The sequence below is a fragment of the Phascolarctos cinereus genome, unplaced genomic scaffold (genome assembly GCF_003287225.1).
Source record: "Phascolarctos cinereus isolate Bilbo 61053 unplaced genomic scaffold, phaCin_HiC Scaffold_3;HRSCAF=262, whole genome shotgun sequence".
Lineage (NCBI taxonomy): Eukaryota > Metazoa > Chordata > Mammalia > Diprotodontia > Phascolarctidae > Phascolarctos > Phascolarctos cinereus.
This window is the reverse complement of record NW_027555736.1, coordinates 252,253,720-252,275,496: the sequence shown is the minus strand read 5'-3', so window position 1 is coordinate 252,275,496 and position 21,777 is coordinate 252,253,720. Positions and strand designations below refer to the sequence as shown.

At 35.0% G+C, this 21,777-nt stretch overlaps 1 protein-coding gene across 1 annotated transcript in view; it reads right to left on the bottom strand.

The window, feature by feature from the left end:
• The window catches only part of NIN (ninein), a 164,871-nt gene extending 146,362 nt beyond the window's left edge, over nt 1-18,509 (bottom strand). Inside the window, 4 exon segments of the mRNA XM_021004667.2 lie at nt 4,961-5,160; nt 11,173-11,293; nt 17,482-17,602; nt 18,252-18,509. Of these exon segments, the coding sequence (XP_020860326.2) occupies nt 4,961-5,143 (183 nt within the window). The 5' untranslated portion in view covers nt 5,144-5,160; nt 11,173-11,293; nt 17,482-17,602; nt 18,252-18,509.
• Between the last annotated feature and the right edge of the window lie 3,268 nt (nt 18,510-21,777).

Below are 21,777 nucleotides of genomic sequence, written 5' to 3'. Positions count from 1 at the left end.
ATAAGCACCAGCTAAGAGAAACATAAAAAGAAATGATTAAGGGAATGGCTTGAGAAAAAACTTGAACTGACACAGAGTAAAGTGAGCAGAACCACTGGAAAACATAAAAGTAATAACACTGTAAAAAGAAGCAAATTTAAAAGACTAAAGATCACCACAATGACCAACCTTGAGTCCAAAAAATAGATTATGAAATATTTCATATTATATATTTTATATTATATTATATCATGTCATATCATATATATTGTAATAGTACCTACCTCCTGACAGAAAGATCATAATCTCTCTTAGGATGTGTGTTGAGACAGTTTTTTCTGGACATGACTAATGTGGGAATTTGTTTAACCTGACTATGCATATTTGTTATGCCTGATTATGCATACTTATTACAAGGATTTTTTTTTCTTTTTCCTTTTTTTTCAATAGGGGAGGAAGGAAGTAGGTAAGAGAGAAAATAATTATTAATTGTATGAAAAATGCTCCAAATCACTCATCACAAGAGAAATGGAAATCAAAACAACCCTGGGTTTCACCTGACACTTTGCAAACTGGCAGATGATAAAAGTTGGGAATAGTCAACTTGGAAAGGTATGGAAAGAGAGGAACACTGACACATTGTCAGATAAGTTGTGAAAAAGTCCCTTTATGCCAATACTTTGTTCATGGTTTTTAGCATAAATGAATGTTGTACATTGTCAAAGACTTTGTCTGAATCTATTGAAATTATTGTGTGGTTTTGAATGTTTTGGTTTACAGTATAGTTTTATTGTTTCCTTAATGCCGAACTACCCTCATATCTCTGCAAAAATCTAACTTGGCTATAATGAATGATTTGTTAATTTTTAAAGAGATATTCATTAATAATGTTGATCTAAAGGGTTTTTTTTCCATCCTTCCCTGATATAGGTATCAGACAATATCTGTCTAATACAAGGGGGCTGTCTTTCTCAAATTTTGATAATAATTTCATCATATGGATATGAATTGTTCTTTAAAAGAGTGACAGAATTCTCATGTAAATCCATTAGGACCATGAGTTTATTTTTCTTTGGTACTTCCTTTCTAGCTAATTCTATTTCCTTTCCTGAGACTGGCTTATTTAAAATCTTTTTTTTTGGTCTTCTGTCAGTTTGAGCATTTTATATTTTTGGTGGTATTCAACTGTTTCTTTTGTGTCTTCAGTTTTGTTAGTAGATAACTGCTTGGTAGGTTCTGACTTTTTGTTTCTTCTTCTGTTGTGATTTCACTGTATTTGTTATTTCATTGATCTGATTTTCTACCCTCTTCTTTTTAATCAGATTGACCAAAAGTCTATCAATCTTAATAGTATACATTTGCAGTGATATGATTTTTCTCTTAAGGACTGCTTTAGCTGCATCCAAGAAATTTTGGTATTGTTTCATCATTATCATTTTCTTTCACATGATTACAATTGTTTCTATGATTTATTCTTTACACCCAGTCATTTAGGATTTCATTGTTAAGTCTCTATTTGGGTCTGTGTCTTTTGTGCTCACTGAAGCAATTACTATTTTTATTGCAAAATCATCTGTAAAGGACAGATATATTTACTATTTCTGCCTTTTTATATCTGTTTGCAATATGTTTGGTCATTTTTTTTGCAGAAGTTCCATGTGGTGCTTGAGGAAATACATATATCTTTTGCACTCCCTTTTAGAAAATGCCTTAAGTTTTTTAGTTCTAACTGCTTCAGCAATTTATTCAGTTCCATATTTTCCCTTTTATCTTTATGTTAGACTTCTCCAAAACTGAGTAACACTGAAATTCCCTGCCATGATTGTATTACTGTTAATATTTCCTTTATAAATTTGGAGGCAAAGGCATGTAGAGCACAAAAGTTTGTCTCATGTTCATTTGTTGTCTGTGGTTCCTTTCAGTATAATATAATTTCCTTGTTTGCCCCTTTTTATGTTTTAAATGCTTATTTTTGCTTTCTCCGCTAGCGTGATTACAATTCTTGATTTTGGGATTCACTTGATGTATAATAACTTTTTTTTTGTGAGGCAATCGGGGTTAAGCTAGTGAGTGTTATGTATCTGATACGGGATTTGAACTCAGGTCCTCCTGACTCCACGGCTGGTGTTCTAGCCACTGTGTCACCTAGCTGCTCTGCATAACAATTCTTTTTCCAGGCCCCTATTTTTACTCTTTGTATGACTGTTTTTAAAATGTGTTTCTTGAAAGTAATAGATTATGGGAGTTTCTTTTCTTATTCATCTGTCATTCTTTTTTGTTTTGAGTTAGTTATACATTGTATTCCATTTGTCTCTAATATTGAGAATTTTTTCAGCTTATTATTTTTTCCCTCTTCCATGGTAAGCACAATATTTTAGCCTAATCTCTTGTCATATTCTATAAACGCCTTTCAAATAGATGGCAGTTTACCAATATCAACAGCTTAATATAGGATTAAAAACAAAGCTAAAGATTTCCCCCCATATTCATCACCCATGTTAATACCACTGTTAATATAATGGTATTAATAAGGGTATAATAGAATTTTCATGGATAGATCATATTTTAATCATTGCATACTAACCAAGCTTTTTCCTGAAAATTTTTTAAATTTTTTTAAATTTTTTTCCTGATAACTTTAAAACAAACAAAAAAGAGCACATAAGCTAAGATACATACATATGGCCAAGACTATGGGATCGTCTATACAGATTTACACAACTCCTTGGAAAGCGTTAAATGTTATTTCAAAATGGCTTCACTTTAAATGACAACCACAACAAACTAAAATATAATCGTGCAGATATATTTGATTTTCATCATCAAGACCCAGGGTAAATATCATGCTATCAGACATATGTCCGTTGTTCACTTTTAAATATCAGTTGCAAAGAGCAGATAATTTACGGTATCGAGGTTTTAACAAATCAGTCAGTAATTCTGCTTCCCTAGTTCATGATCACAGATTATCAGAAAATATGTAATACTAGGTAGTTTAGTGGATAGAGAGCTAGACAAGGTCAAGAACTTATAAGTTCAAATCCTGTTTTAGACACTTGCTGGTTGTCTGGCCCTGGGCAAATCACTTAACCTCTCTTAGCCTCAGTTTCTTCATTTGTAAAATGCAGACAATCATAGTACCTACCTCATAGGATTGTTTTGAGGATTAAATGGGATAACTTATGTAAAGAGATTTGCAAATCTTAAGGCACTAGATAAATACTAGCTATTCTTATGTATAGAATATACAATGCTTAGAGTTTGGCTATGATATAAGGAAAACCTGAGTTCAAATTGGGCCTCAGACACTTAATAGCTATGTGACCTGGGCAAGTCACTTGACTAAAGTCTGCCCCATTAATATCACTACTTCTATACCATGAGACACTATATCTTTACAAGTCTACTCAAGAAACTACATTCCTTTTTCTTCCAAAGCATCTGAATTGACAATACTATTGCTACAATAGTACAATGCAATTGCTACACTATTATAATGAAAAGGTAACAAATGGTTTGGTAATTGAAGTTCTTGTTTTATTCTTTGAAAGCAACATTCTTAGAATTTTGATAAGGAGTCACATATATGAAGAAATATAATCTTTTAAAAAGCCATTTTGGACATGGATATAAGATAAACAAATACTTTATGAGGATTTATTTAGATTTTTGTTTTATAAACAAAGTGCTGTTGGTGGTCCAGGTACATTGCTAAAGCCAAACCTCCTGACAATGTCACACTCAGTATACTAATTTCAACCTGATATATGTTGTCTTAGATTGCTTGGGGCCTTTGTAGTCCCTGGCACATAGTAAATATTTTTAAATGTTTGTTCACTGATGATTAATCGGAATTATGTATCACTTATTTCACTGGATGAGAAAGAAAAAATAGAGGAGAGAGAGGGAAAAAGGGAAGAATTTTTCAGTTGGTGAAAGATACAACTCAATTTATACCACATGGTAAAAACCACTGTCTCAACAAGGTTAGTACTCATACATAGTATTGGGGGAGGTGAGTGGTAAAAAACATAAACGACTGATAATTTTAAAAAATCATTAAAATTGATTTGAACACATTGACATATGCTTTGTATTTCAAAATTGATGGCATTCACAGGTCATAGCAAATTAAACCACTGTTCCTCATACTCGGACAAAACCAGAAGAGAAGAAACACATTCCCCTCCCCACCTATGACTTCAATTACATTGCTCCATGGGGAAATTGTGGCTTAAGTCAAACGATTTGGTTAACGTTAGTGCAAATATATCTGAGAGAAGTCTTGCTTCATTTTGAATGAAACATTATACCAAATAGTCCTTACCTACCTTCCCATATTCATCACCTAGGATGGATGTTTAATTTATACTCCACTACAGAAAGAATCCACATAGGAAATAGCTTTATTGGATGTTACAAATCATAATAGAATTCCAGATATGAATGTCAGTACTCTTAATGAATTTCCTCTTCTCAGTGAGCATCTTGGTTCTAAAACTGACTAGTATAGGCCCACTAAAGCAGCCTGTAGTCAAGAAGAGTTCACAAAGAATAAGAGAAATCCAGGTACAAATTTGGGCATCTATTCTGATTCCCTTTCCTTTTACTCTTGGAGAAAGTTCATTTCCTTTTCTTTGCTGTATTGTAATACTCAGTGTAAATGTAACAATAACAACAAAGATAATAACAACAAATACTGCCTTTTATATAAAACTTCAAGATCTGTCATGTATTTTACGTATATTTTCATTTGATACTTGCAACAACCCTAAGTAGCAAAGTACTGTGGACTGTAGTATTACTTCCATTTTACAGATAAGGAAAGTGAGTCTTAGAGAAATAAGGTAACTTATAAACGACACAACCAATAACACATGCATCTAGTTCTTTTACCAGTTGCAACACATATTGCTCTCCCTTCTGCGTTTATACCCCCATCCCAAACCCTTCTAATCCTTTGCCTCTCTTCAAATCTTACCCTGCCTAAGAGGTTGTCCTGAAACAGTGTTTTCTGCAGTGCTGGTGTCACCTCTTCCAGGTTCAGCAACTGACAGAGGTCTATCAGCTCCTGCTGGCACAGAGACCCAGTGCCAGTGGCATCAAAACTGTGAAACATCTCTTTGAGACGAGTTTCATGCTGATCCTGCTCTGCTTCATCCATCCCATAGCCCACTGTACCTACCAAAATATGACAAGAAAAAGAAGAAAAACACGTTATTTGATATTTTAGCATTCACATTGGAATACCCTAATACAGTCATAATCATCATCTGATGCACTATATAATATTATAATTTTCCTTTCAACTTTATACTTAATCAGTCATTCAGTCAACAAGCATTTAAGAAGGACCTATTTTATGCCAGAAACAGTGTTAGTTGCTGGGGATACAAAGATTCCCCCGAGGAGCTGATTAGGAAGAAAACACACAGGTACAGTTATAAAACCAGCATCGGTTGTCTCTCCACTGAGGTTACTGATGTCATAACTCTATCTTTAAAAAACAATAAACAGTACAAAGCAGTTTTGATGATTGATGCTTTATTTGAGATCTGGAATGGCTAGGCCACCTTCCCTAGCATTTCTTTTCATTAGTTCTTTTGATATTCTGGATCTTTGGGGCAGCTAGGTGGCACAGTGGATAGAGCACTGGCCCTGGATTCAGGAGGACCTGAGTTCAAATCCGGCCTCAAACACATAACACTCACTAGCTCTGTGACCCTAGGCAAGTCATTTAACTCCAATCGCCTCACCAAAAAAAAACAAACAAAAAAAAGATTAAGGAAGGCAATTATCAAAAGCTAAATAGATTTTTGAGGAGGGGACAGGGTAATAAAGAGAAGGATAAATAGAAGACAATAGGGTGGAGGGAAATACATAGTTGGTAATCATAACTATGAATGTGAATGGGATGAACTCACCCAATCAATGAGAAGGGGATAGCGGAATGCATTAAAAACCAGAATCCGATAATATGTTGCTCACAAGAGACACAAAACAGTAACACATACAGCTGAAATAAGGGACTGGAGAAGAATCTATTATGCTTCAGTTTAAGTAAAAAAGGAAGAGGTGGCAATCATGATCTCAGACAAAGTAAAAGCAAAAAAAGACCTAATTAAAAGAGATGGTGAAACTACATTTTGCTAAAAGATAACACATAATGAAGTAATTATCAATACTGAGCATATATGCACCTTATGACATAGCATTGTAATTCTTGAAAGAAAAGTCAAATGAGAAGAAAACAATCAAGAGAAAACAGATAATAAAACTGTAGTGGTAGGAGACCTCAATTTATACCTCTCAGACAAATCAAAATTTAAAATAAATAAGAAAGAAATTAAGGAGATAAGTAGAATTTTAGAAAAATTATCTATGATCGTTATCTGGATAATATCAAATGGGAGTAGGAAGGAGGTAGCTTTCTCAAAAGAACCTCCAAAATATTGACCATATAAACTGGCATGAAAACTTCACAAACAAATGCAGAGAAGAAATATTAAATGCACTCTTTTCAGACCACAATGCAATAAATTTACATTCAATAAAGGGCCTTTGAAGAATAGACTAAAAATGAATTAGAAACTTAAATAATCTAATGCTAAAGAGTGACTGGATCAAAGAAGAAATTGTAGAAACAAACAATAACTTAAGCAAAGATGACCACAAAAAAACAACATACCAAAATTTGGGGGACAATGCAATACTTGGGGGAAAATTTATATGTCTAAATGCTTACAACAATAAAAAAGAAAATGCAGATCAATGAATTGGGCATACAACTAAAAAAATTAGAAAAAGAACAAATTAAAAATCCCTAACTAAACACCGTTATAGAAATCTGGAAATTAAAAGGAGAGATTAATAAAATTAAAAGTAAAAAAAACCATTGAATAAAGCCATTGAAATAAAACTAAGAACTAGATTTATGGGGGGAAATGACAATAAAACAGATAAACTATTGGTTAATTTAATTTTTAAAAAGAAAAAAATCAGACTCAAAAAAGAACAGATAAGTGTACAAGGAAGATAAAATTAAAGTAATTATTAGGAGCTATTTTGCCCAATTATATGTCAATAAAACTTACAATCTCAAAATAAAATGAATGAATATTTACAAAATAGAAATTGCCCAGATTAATAAAAGAGGAAATAAAATACTTAAATAACCCTATTTTAGAAAAAGAAATTGAACAAGTCATAAATAGGCGCCCAAAGGAAAAAAGCACAGCAACATATCTATTTACAAACAAATTCTACCAAACATTTAAAGAACAATCAATTCCAATACTATGTAAACTGTTTGAAAAAAGAGTTAAAAGAGTCCCACCAAGCCCCTTTTATAACACAAATATGATTATGATTTCTAAACCAAGGAAAGCAAAAACAGAGAAAGAAAACTACAGACCAATTTCCATAATAAATACTGATGCAAAATTTTTAAATAAATTACTAGCAAGGAATATACAGCAATATATCCCAAAGATCATATACCATGACCAGGCTGCATTTCTACCAGAAGTGCAGGGCTTGTTCAATAGCAGCATATAAGCACATTAGCGATATAAACATAATTGACCATCTCAATAAGAAAAAAATTTTTAATCATATGATTATAGCAATAGATGCAGGAAAAGCTTTGGCCAAAATACAATACCCATTCCCATTAAAGTACTAGAAAGCATAAGAATCAATGGAGTTTATTTTAAAATGATAAATACTATCTAGCTAAAGCCAAGAGCCAGCATTATTTGTAATAGGGATAAACTGGAAGCCTTTCCAATTAGATCAGAGTGAAGCAAGGATGTCCATTATTACCATTATTATTAAATATCACACTAGAAAATCTAGCAATAGCAGTAAGACTAAAAAAAGAAATTGAAGGATTAGGAATAGGCATCAGGGAAACAAAACTATCATTTTTTTGTAGATGATATGATGTTATACTTAAAGAATCCTAGAGAATCAACTAAAAAAAACTAGTTGAAACAGTTAACAACTTTAGCAAAGTTGTAGGATATAAAATAAACCCAAATAAATGATCAGTATTTCTATATATGACCAATAACAGTAAGAGATAGAGAAAATCCATTTAAAATAATCATAGCAAAAAAATAAAATAAAATAAAATAAAATAATCATAGCATAAAATATTTGCCAAGTATTTATTTGCCACTACTAAGACACACACAGGAACACAATTATAAAACACTCTTCACATAAAGACAGATCTAAACAAGTGGAAAAATATTAATTGATTGGGAGTCAGTCAAGTCGATATAATTAAATGATAATACTACCTAAATTAATTTACTTATTCAGTGCTATAACCAATCAAACTACATTTTAAAGAGCTAGAAAAAATAGTAACAAAATACACTTGGAGGAATAAAAGGTCAAGAATATCAAGGGAATCAGTGAAAAAAGAATGAAAGGTGGCAGCCCAGCAGTATCAGATCTCACACTATACTACAAAATGGTAATAATCAAAAAAACCTGGTATTGGATAAGAAATGGAGTGATTGATTAATAGAATAGAGTCTTTACACAATATTCAAAAGTAAAGGACCGCAGTAACCTAGTGTTTGATAAAGCCAAAAATCCCAGCTATTTGGTCAAGAATTCATTATTTGACAAAAACTATTGAAAAACTGGAAATCAGTCCGGCAGAAAATATGCAAAGAACAACATCTCACATTGTTTACCAAAATAAGCTCAAAATAAGTACACATTTTAGATATAAATGGGGATATTATAAGCAAATTAGGGGAACCCCAGGGAAAAAAATAACCTGTCAGATCTTTAGATAAGGTAGGAGTTCCTGACAAAACAAGAGATAAAGAGTATTAAAGAAAATAAAATGGATAATTTGATTAAATAAAATTAAAAGGTTTTGTATAAACAAAACTAGTGAAGTCAAAATTAGATGGAAAGCAGGAAACTGGAGATTTTTTTAGTGATTTTCTCTGATAAAAGTCTCATTTCTCAAATATATAGCAAATTGAGCTGATTAATAAAAAAATAAGCACCATTCTCCAATTGATAAATGGCCAAAGAATATGAACAGGCCTTTTTCTGAAGAAGAAATCAAAACTACGTAGTTGTATAAGATGCTTTAAATCACTAATAATTAGAAAAATACAAAATAAAACAACTCTGAGATACCGCCATCAGATTGGCTAATATGACAGAGAAAGAAAATGTCAAACACTAGAGGGGATATGGAAAAATAGGTACATTAATGCATTGTTGGTGGAGTTGTGAACTAGTCCAACCATTCTAGGGAACAATTTGGAATTATGAGCAAAAGGGTTATAAAAGTGTATATACCACTACTTGGTCTATATCCTAAAGAGATCAATGGAAAAGGAAAAGAACCCACATGTATAAAAGTATTATAGCAGCTCTTTTTGTGGTAGCAAAATATATATAGATACTGAGGGGATGCTCATCAACTGGAGAATGGCTGAACAAGTTGTGGTACAAGATTGTGATGGAATACTTTGGTGCTGTAAGAAATGATGAAGGGTATGGTTTCAGAAAAACATAGGAAGACATAAGAATTGTTACAAAATAAAATGAGTAAAAATAGGAGAACTTTGTACACATTAACAGCAGTGTTGTAATGACAATCAATTGTGAAAGATTTAGCTTCTCTAATTGTTACTGTGTATTATTAACATTCTAATAAGAAAGAAGAAATATCTCTTTGGAATCTTAACATCTTCTAAAAATATTGAGGGATATAAAGAAGAAAAGCAGAGTTGGGGAGGATTAAAAAGGGAAAATAGAAAAGATGGTAAAAGGAAGAATACACAGTAGGGTAGAAAGAAGAAAGTTTTCTGTTTCTTATAATTGAAGGATATAAGAATACAGAAGCATGAGAGAAGGGGTGGGGAAAGCTGGCATAAGATCAACCTCACCCATATGAAATGGAATAAGGAGGGTAGAATACACACAAATACAGAAAAATTTGCATAGAAATATGTCAAACTCAATGAGAAAACAAGTAGGAATTGGGACCAGAGTTAAGAAGAATATATAATATATGAAAAAATAGTCGAAACCAAAACAAACTTTCTGATTTTAAAGGAGGATTAAAATGGGGTAGGAAGGAAAAAAGGACTAAAATCTAATGGGATACCTTAAGCTGTCTCTTAGACAACTAGGAACAAATTACAATATATTAATGTAATGATTATTATATAATAAGATATTTAATTCAGAGAATTTTGGGTAATACAAACTATAGCAGAGTGAAAAGACAACAAACCAGAACAATTTATGCAAAGACAAGAATACTAAAGAAAATATTTTTGAAAGTCTTAAGAGTTCTGATCAAAGCAAAGACTAATCATGTCTCCAGAAAATCTATGAAGTGAAAGCATATTACCCTCCTCTCTGTCAGAGATTAATAGAATATATAGGTTTTCCAGAGGATGCCCTCTTTCCTTATTTTTGCAAACAATTCATGTAATGTTGAAATGAATTTTTCTTTGAAAGTTTTTTTAAGATTTGATTTTAATCCATTTGGTCCTGTGATGTTTTTCTTTGGTAGTTCATTTATTTGCCTTTCAATTTCTTTTTACTCTGATTATACAGGTATTTCATATTTTTGTAAATATTCATCTAAGTTATTTTTGCTAGCAAAATATAATTCAGTCAAATGGTTTCTAATAATTTATTTTATTTCCCCTTCATTTGTTGTGAGTTGTCCTTTTTCACTTTTGACAACGGTAATTTGCTTTTCTTTTCCTTAAAAAAAGTTTATCTAGGGGGGCAGCTAGGTGGCGCAGTGGATAGAGCACCATTTCTGAAGTCAGGAGTACCTGAGCTCAAATTCAGCCTCAGACCAAACACTTGACACTAGCTGTATGACCCTGGGCAAGTCACTTAACCCCAATTGCCTTAAAAAAAAGTTTAATTTACTGTTTTTTTCAAATAATTAGTTCCTATAATTATTTACCAATTCAATGTGTTTTTGTTTTCAATTTTCTTTCTCTCTTTTTTGATTATCAAAATGTCTATTTTTGTATTTAGCTGTTCTGATTTGTTATTGTTCTAGTTTCAACAGCTATGCACCATAAAAATCAAAAGTAAATGTAACAAAATCATAAAGATCAGACAGAATTGAAATGAAAAGATATGAGAAAACATACACCCCCACACACAAAAAAAAAACCTTACTCTTTCATGGAAGTGAGAAGTCCACAGGTGTTAGACATTGAACATTTTCATACTTTTTCAATATATTGTAGTGACGATTTTTTTTCCTCTTTGAAACCCATTTGTCATATGGGATGGCTCTCTGAGAGGTAGAAAAGGAAAGATAATTGGGATAACTATGATGGTGTAAAAAACAGAAAATAGTAATATAAACTTATTTTTTTTATTGTAACCTGCTTGAGGGCAAAGACTATCTTTCTTTTTCATATTTGTATCCCTAGCACTTAGCATTGTATAAGAACATATCAAGTGCTTAATAAATGTTTACCTGACATTTGTATACTCTTCTTGTACATCTCACTTACATAAAAATATTAAATTCCTCCCAATTCTTCCTCATTTCTTCTATGACATATTTCCCCCTTTTCTTTCTCCTCTTAAAGCCTAAAATACAGAACAAAATCATCCCTCATGTCCTTTTTAAAATCTTCATTTTCTACCTCTTTGACCCTAGGAAGATGGTACTGTCAAAAGTACCACTAACCTCCCAGCCACTGAGCCTGAAAACCTTAGTGGTATCCTTAACTCCTCATTCACACTCACGTGACATAATCAATCTATTGTCAAATTTTGTTCCTACTTCATAATATTCACATAGTGATAACCCTATTTCAGGTCCCCATAATTTCTGGCCTGTACTATATACCCTTCTCACTAATCTCACTTCCTCAAATCTCTAATCACTCCAATCCTTCTTCCATTTTGTTGCCAAGGTGATTTTTTATAAAGCATATGTTTGTAGTTTTGAAGGATGCTACTCATCTCCTGAACAGTAAAATGGTAAGACTCGAGATGCAGAATGAGACACACATCTTTTGGACATAGTTAATGTGGGAATTTATTTCACTTCACTATGCGTATTTGTTACAAGGGTTTTCTTTTTTATTTCGATGGTTAGGGAAGTAGAAGGGAGAGAAAAGAAATGCTTTCTAATTGGAAAAAAAAATGTTTAAATAAAAGTGAAGCATATATCTGACCATGACCCTACTACCCTTGCCCCACAAATCAATGAGTTCCAGTGGCTCCATATCACTTCCAGAATATAATATAAATTTCTCTAATTGACATTTAAATGTCTTCACAACCTCCATCCTACGTTTCCAGGCTTCTTACACTTGAATGCCCTCTATGAATTCTACGATCCATCTCCATTGACCTACTTACAGTTCCTCTAAAAAGAGACTCCATGTCCCACCTCTGTGCCTTAGCACTGCCTGTCCCCTGTGCCTGGAATTCACGCTCCTATTCACTCAATAGTTTGGTTGCTGCCGCCTCTCTTCTTTTGGATATGGTGATCTGACCTCTGCTAGAATCCTTGTTTTCTAGTCTATCTAATAGCCAACACAAGTTTTAGTCTCACACTTTCTCTTTCTCCTCCTTGAACTTTAAACTCTAAGAGGACTTGGTTCTATCCCTTCTTGTGGATCTGACAAATCCAAACTGGTTATCACAGATTATACAAGTCTCAGACCTCCTGATAAGCTTCCTATCCTGCTTGATTGCTGTGATGGTCCTGACTTTTGCTTTAATGGCGATAGCAATGCCAGTTTCTGTCCTCTTTTAGACTCCTCCTCCACCATGCTTGCCTTGTCTCCTGTGTGGCTTCAATAAAGGCTACTGGAGCATGAGTTTCAAGTATCTTAGAAGGCCAGAGGTTAGCAAATACCTTCTGCTTATGTCTCCCTGTACAAAGAGCAGTAGAAGCTGGCTCTGTCCCCTGCTGCTCTGACAGCACAGGACTGCGATCTTGCTGGCTTTAGGCTCCAGTTTCCTGGGCTAGCTTTCTCCTTCCTCTCCTCTCCCCACCCCACCCCTCACCTGCAACACCTTATCTTCAGTCAGAACAGTCAAGGGCTTCGGGCAGTCTTCTTGTATAGTTCTGGACTAGATGGAGAAGCCTGTTGGTATTTTTCTTTTATTTTCTTATTATTCTTCATTATGTTGAATTTTTATAACTTTTCTGGAATGTTTCTGGGACATCTGGGCTCTTACAGGACATTAGCAATATTACCCAGAAATTCTCATTTTCTTTTGAAAAGCAGACTCACAACAATTTTTATTTATGGGGCCACAATTACTTAAAGCCAAATACAGGCTGTACAGAGAAAATGTGTTCCTAGGGGATTACATTGTAGACTTGCTATTCTCTCATCTGTAAACATTTTCTTAAAATTACTTTTCTTGGATAAGCAATAAGCTATTTGCTTTGCTACATTTTATTATTATTTTTGAAAGCCTATATAAGACTACCATAAGAACTGAACTCAATATTATTTAGTAGATAGAATTCAATCCATATTAATTATTAATTTAAAATAATTTCCTATTTTGAAATGAACTAATTTTAAAAGTTTAAATTGAATGAAAAATATGTTCATTTCTCTCAGCTACTCAAAGGTTAAGCCTTTAAAGGTTAACTCTATGCTTTGTTAACAAAATGTATTTTCATCACTCCTAAAATTGAACTATCAATATTGGTGACATATCACCTTAAAATCATTTAAAAGACATTCAAAGAAACATAGAACAATACTTGACTCCTAACAGACACAAAAATACTTCAAAATTAAGACTGGCTGCAGAGAAATATTATTATCCTCTCTTCTCTGTGTGAATTGAAGCTCCATCAATATTAAGGGTGATTATACGTTTAGAAAGAGAAGCAAATTTTGACCATTCTGAGAAAGCAAAATGACTAATTCTTAAAACTTAAAACTTTTAATAGAAGAACTATGAACTTGTTCTCTATTATCATTACTTTCCATTATCATATCCTCTAATATTTTGCTGATGGTAGCAGCAATATATTTACTGATGTTCTAGGGCATTTGTTTTTGGGCATCATGTACCACAACTTGTTCAGCCATTGCCCAGTTGATGGGCATCCCCTCAATTTCCAATTCTTGGGCCACCACAAAAAAGAGCAGCTATAAATATTTTTGTACATGTGGGTCCTTTTCCTCTTTATATGGTCTCTTTGGGACATGGTCCTAGAAGTGCTATTGCTGGGTCAAAGGGTATGCACATTTTTATAGCTCTTTGGGAATAGTTCCAAATTGCTCTCCAAAATGGTTGGATTTCACAATTCCACCAACAATGCATTAGTCTTCGAATTTTCCCACATCTTCTTCAACATTTATCTTTTTCCTGTTTTGTCATATTGGCCAATCAGATAGGTGTGATGTGGTACCTCGGAGTTTTGATTTGCATTTCTCTAATCAATAGTGATTTAGAACATTTTTTCATATAGATGGCTTTAATTTCTTCATCTGAAAACTGCTTACTCATATCCTTTGACTATTAATTGGGGAATGATTTGTATTCTTATAAATTTGCTTTAGTTTTCTATATATTTTAGAAATGAGGGACTTATCAGAGACACTAGTTGTAAAAAATCTTTCCCAGTCTTCTGCTTCCCTCCTAATCTTGGTTGCATTGGCTTTATTTGTATAAAAACTTTTCAATTTAATGTAATCAAAAATATCCCTTTTGCATTTCATAATGTTCTCTATCTCCTGTTTGGTCATGAATTCTTCTGTTCTCCATAAATCTGACAGGTAAACTATTCCTTGCTCTCCCAGTTTGCTTATGGTATCAGCCTTTATAGCTAAATCATGAACCCATTTTGACTTTATTTTGGTATATGGTGTGAGATTTTGGTCTATGCCTCATTTCTGCCGTACTCTTTTCCAGTTTTCCCAGCGGTTTTTGTCAAATAATGAGTTTTCATCCCAGAAGCTGGGGTCTTTGGGTTTATCAAATAGTAGATTACTATAGTCATTGACTACTGTATCTTGCATACCTAACCTATTCCACTGATCCACCACTCTATTTCTTAGCCAGGAACCTGGAAAGACTTGTATGGTCTGATGCTGAGTGAAGTGAGCAGAACCAAGAGAATGTTGTACTCAGTAACAGCCACGTTGTTTGATGAGTAATATTGATAGACTTAGCCCTTCTCAGCAATGCAAGGATCTAAGGCATCTCCAAAGGTCTCATGATGGAAAATGTGATCCACATCCAAAGAAAGAACTATGGAGTTTGAATGCAGATCAAAGCATGCTATTTGCTATTTTTTTTCTTCTGTTTTGTTTTCTCTTTCTTGTGGTTCCTCCTATTGGCTCTATTTCTTACTTACAACATCAGTAATGTGAAAACTTGTTTAATAGGAATGTATATGTATATCCTATATCAGATTGTGCACTATCTTGGGGAGGCAGGTGGGGAGGGAGGGGGAGAAAAATTTAAAACTCAAAACCTTATGGAAGTGATTGTTGATAAATCAAAATAAATTAATTTAAAAAAGAGAAAACTTCCTCTTACAATAAAATCATATATCGGACAAAAAAGCAAAAAAACTCCTGAGATTCAACTTAAAACCTAGTCTGAAAAAAAGTTCAAATAAGATGACACAATTAAAATCTTGCATTTCTCAAAACAAAAAAAAATTTCCTGCTCATATGCTCTTAAACATCCCCTCTAAAAAATTCAGTTTTTCCATTAGTACCACCATCTTATCCCTACTACATCTAGAGTTTCTATCCCTACCACATCTAGAGTTTTCATAGACTATTTCAAGCCAGGATTTGCCAAGATTTACCAGAATTCTGTTTCAACTATCAAAATTCTCCAAGGGTCCAAAGGTCTACAATGGTTCTCCAAATCAGATAAGAAATCAGTCTATTTAAACTGCGCCAGGCAAATGTTTCCTCACAGACTGACAAATGGAAATATATACAAATAGCCATAAGTTTATGCAGATGGATTTGAGAGAGGAGTGAGGTAGGATCTTAAATGTTGACAGTACTTCAGCCTATATACAATAATGAGTTTTCTTTTCAGAATAAGCAAACTAAAATGCTACCATGTCAGCAATACAATGCAATGTGTAGTTTGTTTAAAGTTTGAAATTCAATAATTGGGTTGTAGCTCAAGCAATTCTCAGTAATCTATAATAATAATAAACATTTTTATAGTGTTTACTATGTGCAGGCACTGTGCTAAGTGCTTTACAATTATTATCTCATTTCATCCTCACAACAATCCTGGGAGATAGGTGCTATTACTATCCCCATTATACAACTGATGAAACTGAGGCAGAAAGAGATTAAGTTATTTGCCCAGCTAGTAAATGTCTGAGGCTAGATTTGAACTCAAGTCTGACTCCAAATGAACTCAATTTGACTCTAGCTGCTCTATCTACTGGGCCATCTAGCTCATACAAGTGACTTCAAGTGAATGAAGAATTATTACATTTATTTTATGAAAAAATAGCAAAGCAGTATAGTTTTGTAAGTTATATGTTAAATTTATTATATACTTAAGAAAAGCAAGATCTATAGAATATTCAGTTTCATGTATAATTTCCCTCCTCTTCTAAAATCTAGATATAGAAATGCAAGTTTTATTTAGTATGCAAGTTCAGAATTTTTTAATGCTAAAAAGAGAAATAAACAACTACTGACTATTTATCATTTTTTCCACCTCAATTGAGCTTGATCAGTGCTTGAGTCCAGGAACAACGATTTAGTCCAGACCAATAATTTATCAGCTAGAGCAATTCTTTTCACAGTCAGCATTTTCATCAGTATAATCCTTTGGTCAAAGGATGATTCCAAAGCATCAGAAAATAAACTAAGCATATGAAACTGAGAAATTTTCCTGTGAAATGTTCCTCCAGGAACATATCACACTTCAATTTTTCAAAATTGGTATTCTAGGATTTTATTCGGTAATTAAGGATGGTATATTTTCTTCCTTCCTCTCCGTTCTCTCCTTCCCCTCCTAATTAGAAACTCTAGGCTGTGTACTGATTCCATATATCTCTTGAAAATCTTTTATAAAATGACTTGGAATAGCAAACGAAGCTTCACATATCAGCAGAGTCCATTTTTATTAGTTAATAGCTATTTTAATATAATAGCTAGATAGAAAAAAGGTAGGAATCACAGAACAAGCCCACAAAGCTAGAATCCTCTCTGATGCCCAAGACTGTCAAATCAGCTTCTAGATCAAAATAAAAGTTGTTTATTTCCAACTCAGTCAGGTGTCAGTGGTGATGAACAGATGCTTTTTCACCATGTCAGCAACCAGTACATTTTCAGCCACTAATCCGCTGCCATTAAGAAATATCATGCACATATTGTCACAACAGGAGCTTTTCTTCCCTCCCCCCTCAACTTGCTATAGACAAAGAAACTTCTCTAAGTAAGCAATCGCTCGATCCCACCCCCTTTCCTCCTCTCCTCTCCCTCCCTCCCCTCCCTTTACCTTCTGTCAGTCTCCCTGGAGTTCTCTCTCAAGAGCCCTAGGAAAGCAAGTGATTAGGCTTTTGTTAAGTCTCTAAAAAGGAAGACAAAACTTTGCAGCCAGCGCGACCGTTCAGGGAGTCCTTTAAAAGAACACAAAAGAGGAACAACTTTAGCGTCATTTCCATATGTAAAGGGTTGCTCACGCAAAAGCAGCTTTTTTTTTTCAAGAGAGGCAATCTGCTGCAGCCCTTTCCCAAGCATCATCCCGTCCCATTCCCTGATTTTCTCCCCCAGATCATAGACAGGCTTAAAGCTTAAAGAAATCCCCCATCTATCCCCTTTCCTACCTAACCACCATTACTTCAAACCTTGGGCGACAGCAACCCTTGATTTCCCTTGAACTGCGATATTCTTCCATAGTTAAGTTTCCTGAAACCGTGTCACGGACCCATAGCCTCAGAAGGGAAGTCCCGGGTTCGTCTCTAATCCCATCCCCATACACAAAGGTGAACTTCTCGTGAATACCAAAACTTGATGTCATGCGCTCCCGAATTACCCCCACAGCCCCCAAGCTCCGGGATCTCCATACTCAACCCCAGGCCCGGGAAGCATGCAAGGGCGTGGTGAGGAGGGGGAAGAAAGCACAGATTCCTACCAGTCCCAAATAAAACTCGGTCCAACAAGCCGATTTCTCTAACCGGAGCATAATACCAAATAACGGCAGTCTTGGCAATGGGGAGGCGTTTCCGGAGCCGTTTCCATCCTATGCTTCATTCAAAACCTACTTACCCACTTTCCGGCTCTGTAAACAATTTCTGCTCCACAGAGGCCCAGCTTCACAGCCTAAAATGGCTCAGTCAAACGCTCCGCACTGCATCGGAATTTCTTCCATCTAGGTTCTGCGGTAAACCAGCCATCAGGGGCTGTGCAAAGGAACAGTCTCTGAATGCGACCTTAACTTCGCTTTAGCCTACCAAGACCAAGGCTGAAGAAGCTACAGTTAGAATTGGAAACTCTGGGTAGGAAGAAGGCAAATCAGAGGAGGTGGAGCCACGCCTGACCAAGTGACTCTGAGACACTGGGACTCCTCCTTCCTGCGTATCATCGCCCCTCTACTCCAGGAAGCGGGGAGAGAGCAGAGTTAATGCTTTCTGTTGGGTTACCCGGGAGTCGGCGATTCTTTTTCTGTTATGTTGTAGAAGAGCTTAATTTTTATGTGTTCTTGTTAGGGCAGGAGGAAATCAAAGAAAAGCATTTGTTCCATACTGCTTTGTTCCAGGGAAGATAATAGGAAGTTGAAAACTCTGTGGATTTGCATGTAAGATTCAGAAGGCCTTATCCCTGAAAAAAGAAGATTGGGTCTCCAGTCACAACCGTTTGCAACTGCTCCTTGGGCACATGTTTTCCCTCTCTTTCTTTCATTGTCCCTGAGATAATATTTATAAAGCACTTAGCACAGTGCCTGGTGCATGGTATGCTTTTATTAACTATATGCTCCTTTTCTCTCTCTCCTTTCCCTTTAAAAAGAAGTAGGGAGTTACATATTGACAAATAAAGGAACACTTTCATAAATGTAATGATAACATTAGTTCTTTGTTATTTTTAACTGTATCAAATGCCTCGGTAAGCTTGGGATACTACCCTAACTCAACACTCAAAGGTTTTTAGGTTGAGTGTCTGTGGAAACAACTACTTTCAGGTTCCAAAGGTGTACTCTGTGGGTATTCACTTCTAAAACTATAGATCTCCAAGCCCCCACGGTAGGGTTAAGGATCAGCTATCAGTCAGGAGAAAGGATTAGTTCAAAGCAAATGCTTTGAAACTACTCTTCCCAATAAAACTGGTAATTAGGCACACAAGAAGGAACAGGAGGCCAAGATAAGTCATAACTCCAGAACTACAGGACCTCTAAGTCCAATATCTTTTTATGGAATTTTCTTCGCATCTCAGCTTTCAATTGTCATACCTCTCTATCTGACTCTCCACTCCTCACTTTTTAATACATATCCAGTGTGCTGTCAATTCCACCTTTCCATATCTCTCATATATTCGTGTATGTTTGCTTCTCTACATCAATACTACCACTACCCTGATGTAGGCCTTTATCACCTCCCTCTTAGACAACAGCAACAGCCTCTGGCTTAGTCTCCCTGCCTTAAGTCTCTCCCTATTCCATTACATTGTCTGTTCAACTATTAAAGTTGTCTTACCAAAGTGCAGTAATAACCATGTCTTCCCACACACACACACACCCCCTACTCCAGTAACCTCAGTGATTCCTTTTTGTCTCCGAGATCAAGCATAAAGTCCTCTTTTTGGCTTTTAAAGCCCTTCATGAACTGACCTTTTCCTACCTTTCCAATCTTCTTATACTTTACTCCTCTCCATGTACTCTATAATCCAAGAAGTACATTGGTGTAGCTTTTCCTTGCATAAGAATTCCATCTCCTGACTGTGAATTTTCACTGGCTGTTCTCCATATCTGGAATGATCTCCCTCCTTGCCACTACCTCCTGGTTTAGCTGGTTTCCTTCATGTCTCAGCTAAAAGTTTACCTTCTACAAATAGCTTTTTAAAAAAATATATTCTTGATTGTCGATAAATTAAATAAATTAATAATTTTTTTTAAAAAAATCCCTCCTTTAAGAAAAAAAATTATTCTTTTCTCTCTTGGGTGCATATCACAGTGATTGGTACATAGCAAGCACTTAATAAATATTTTTTGATTGTCTGACAATGGGTGAGGGGGAAGGACATTAATCATCTCCTTTCCCCAAAAAGGGGAAGAGATAATTTCTATCTATTGACTCAGGCCTTAAATCTCCCAAGCCAAAAAACTCTCCCACTCTGACTCTAGAGTTTAGCTATTTAAAACCTTTTAGGGATATTCATCCAATGAAATTGCTCCTTTATGACTCAATCAGGAGCGTGTTCATACTTTAAAAAAAATAGCAGGATGTTAAACACTTTAACATGATAAACATGCACAGTGACACGTAAACAAGGAACAGTTGTTCCTTGAACAACAAGGAGGCCCTGTCACTGGATCAAATAGTACATGGTGGGGAGTAAGGTATAAAAAGACTAGAAAGGTAGAAGGGAACTAGGTTATGAAGGGCTTTGAATTTGAATTTTATATTTGATCCTGGAAGTGATAGAGAGCCAATGGAATTTAATGAGTAGAGGAGTGACATAGTCAGACCTGCACTTAAGGAAAATCACTTTGATTATTTGAATGAAAGATAGAATGGAGTGGGGAGAAAATTGAGACAGGCAGACTCATCAGCAGGCTATTGCAATAAGAGCTGCACTGTGATAATGGCAGTATCAGAGGAAAGAAGGGGACATACACAAGAGATGTTGCAGAGAAAAAATCAACAAGCCTTGGCAACAGATTGGATGGGGATGGGAGGGAGGATAGAGTATGAGGTAGTAAGGACTCCAGGATAACTTCTAGGTTGAGAGCTTGGGGGACTAGAAGGTGGTGTTGACCTCTATATAATAGGGAAGGTGGGAGAGGAGGGGGGATATACAGGGAAAGATAACGTCTAGACATGTTTAGATACCTACTAGACATCCAGTTTGATATGTCTGAAAGAAAAGTAGAGGTGTGAGATTGGAGATCAAGATAGATAGATTTGAGAATCATTAGCATAGAGATAGTAATTAAATCCATGGGAGGTGATGAGATCAGCAAGTGAAGTAATAGAGAGGGAAAAAAGAAGATAGCCCAATATAGAACTCTAAAGGACACCTAGGGTTAGAGGGCATAATGGGAAGGTCCTACTCAGCAAAAGAGGTTGAAAAGTGTGATAGGAGAAGAACCAGGAGAGATTGATGTCACAAAAAACCTGGAGAGAAGAGAGTATCAAGAGAGTATCAAGGATGAGAGAGTGATTAATAATGTCAAAGGCTGCAGAGCTGTCAAAGAGAATGAGGATTGAGAAAAGGCCACTGGATTTGGCAACAGCAAGGTCAATGGTAACTTTGAAGAGAGCAGTTTAGTGAAATGATAAGGTCAGAAGCCAAATTGTAAGCAGATAAGAAGAGAGTGAGAAGAGAGAAAGTAGAGGGGCTTATGGTAGATGGCCTTTTCAAACAGTTTAGCTACAGAGGGCAGAAGAGATATAGGATGATCATTAACAATGATGGAAGAATCAGCTGAGGGCTTTTTTCAGGATGGGGGAGACAAGACCATGTTTGTAGGCAGTAGAGAATGAGCCAACATAAAGGGAGAATAAGAGTGGGCATTTCAGAGGGGACAATTTGTTGGAGATGGGATGGAATGGAATCACTTGAACAGATAAAAAGATTG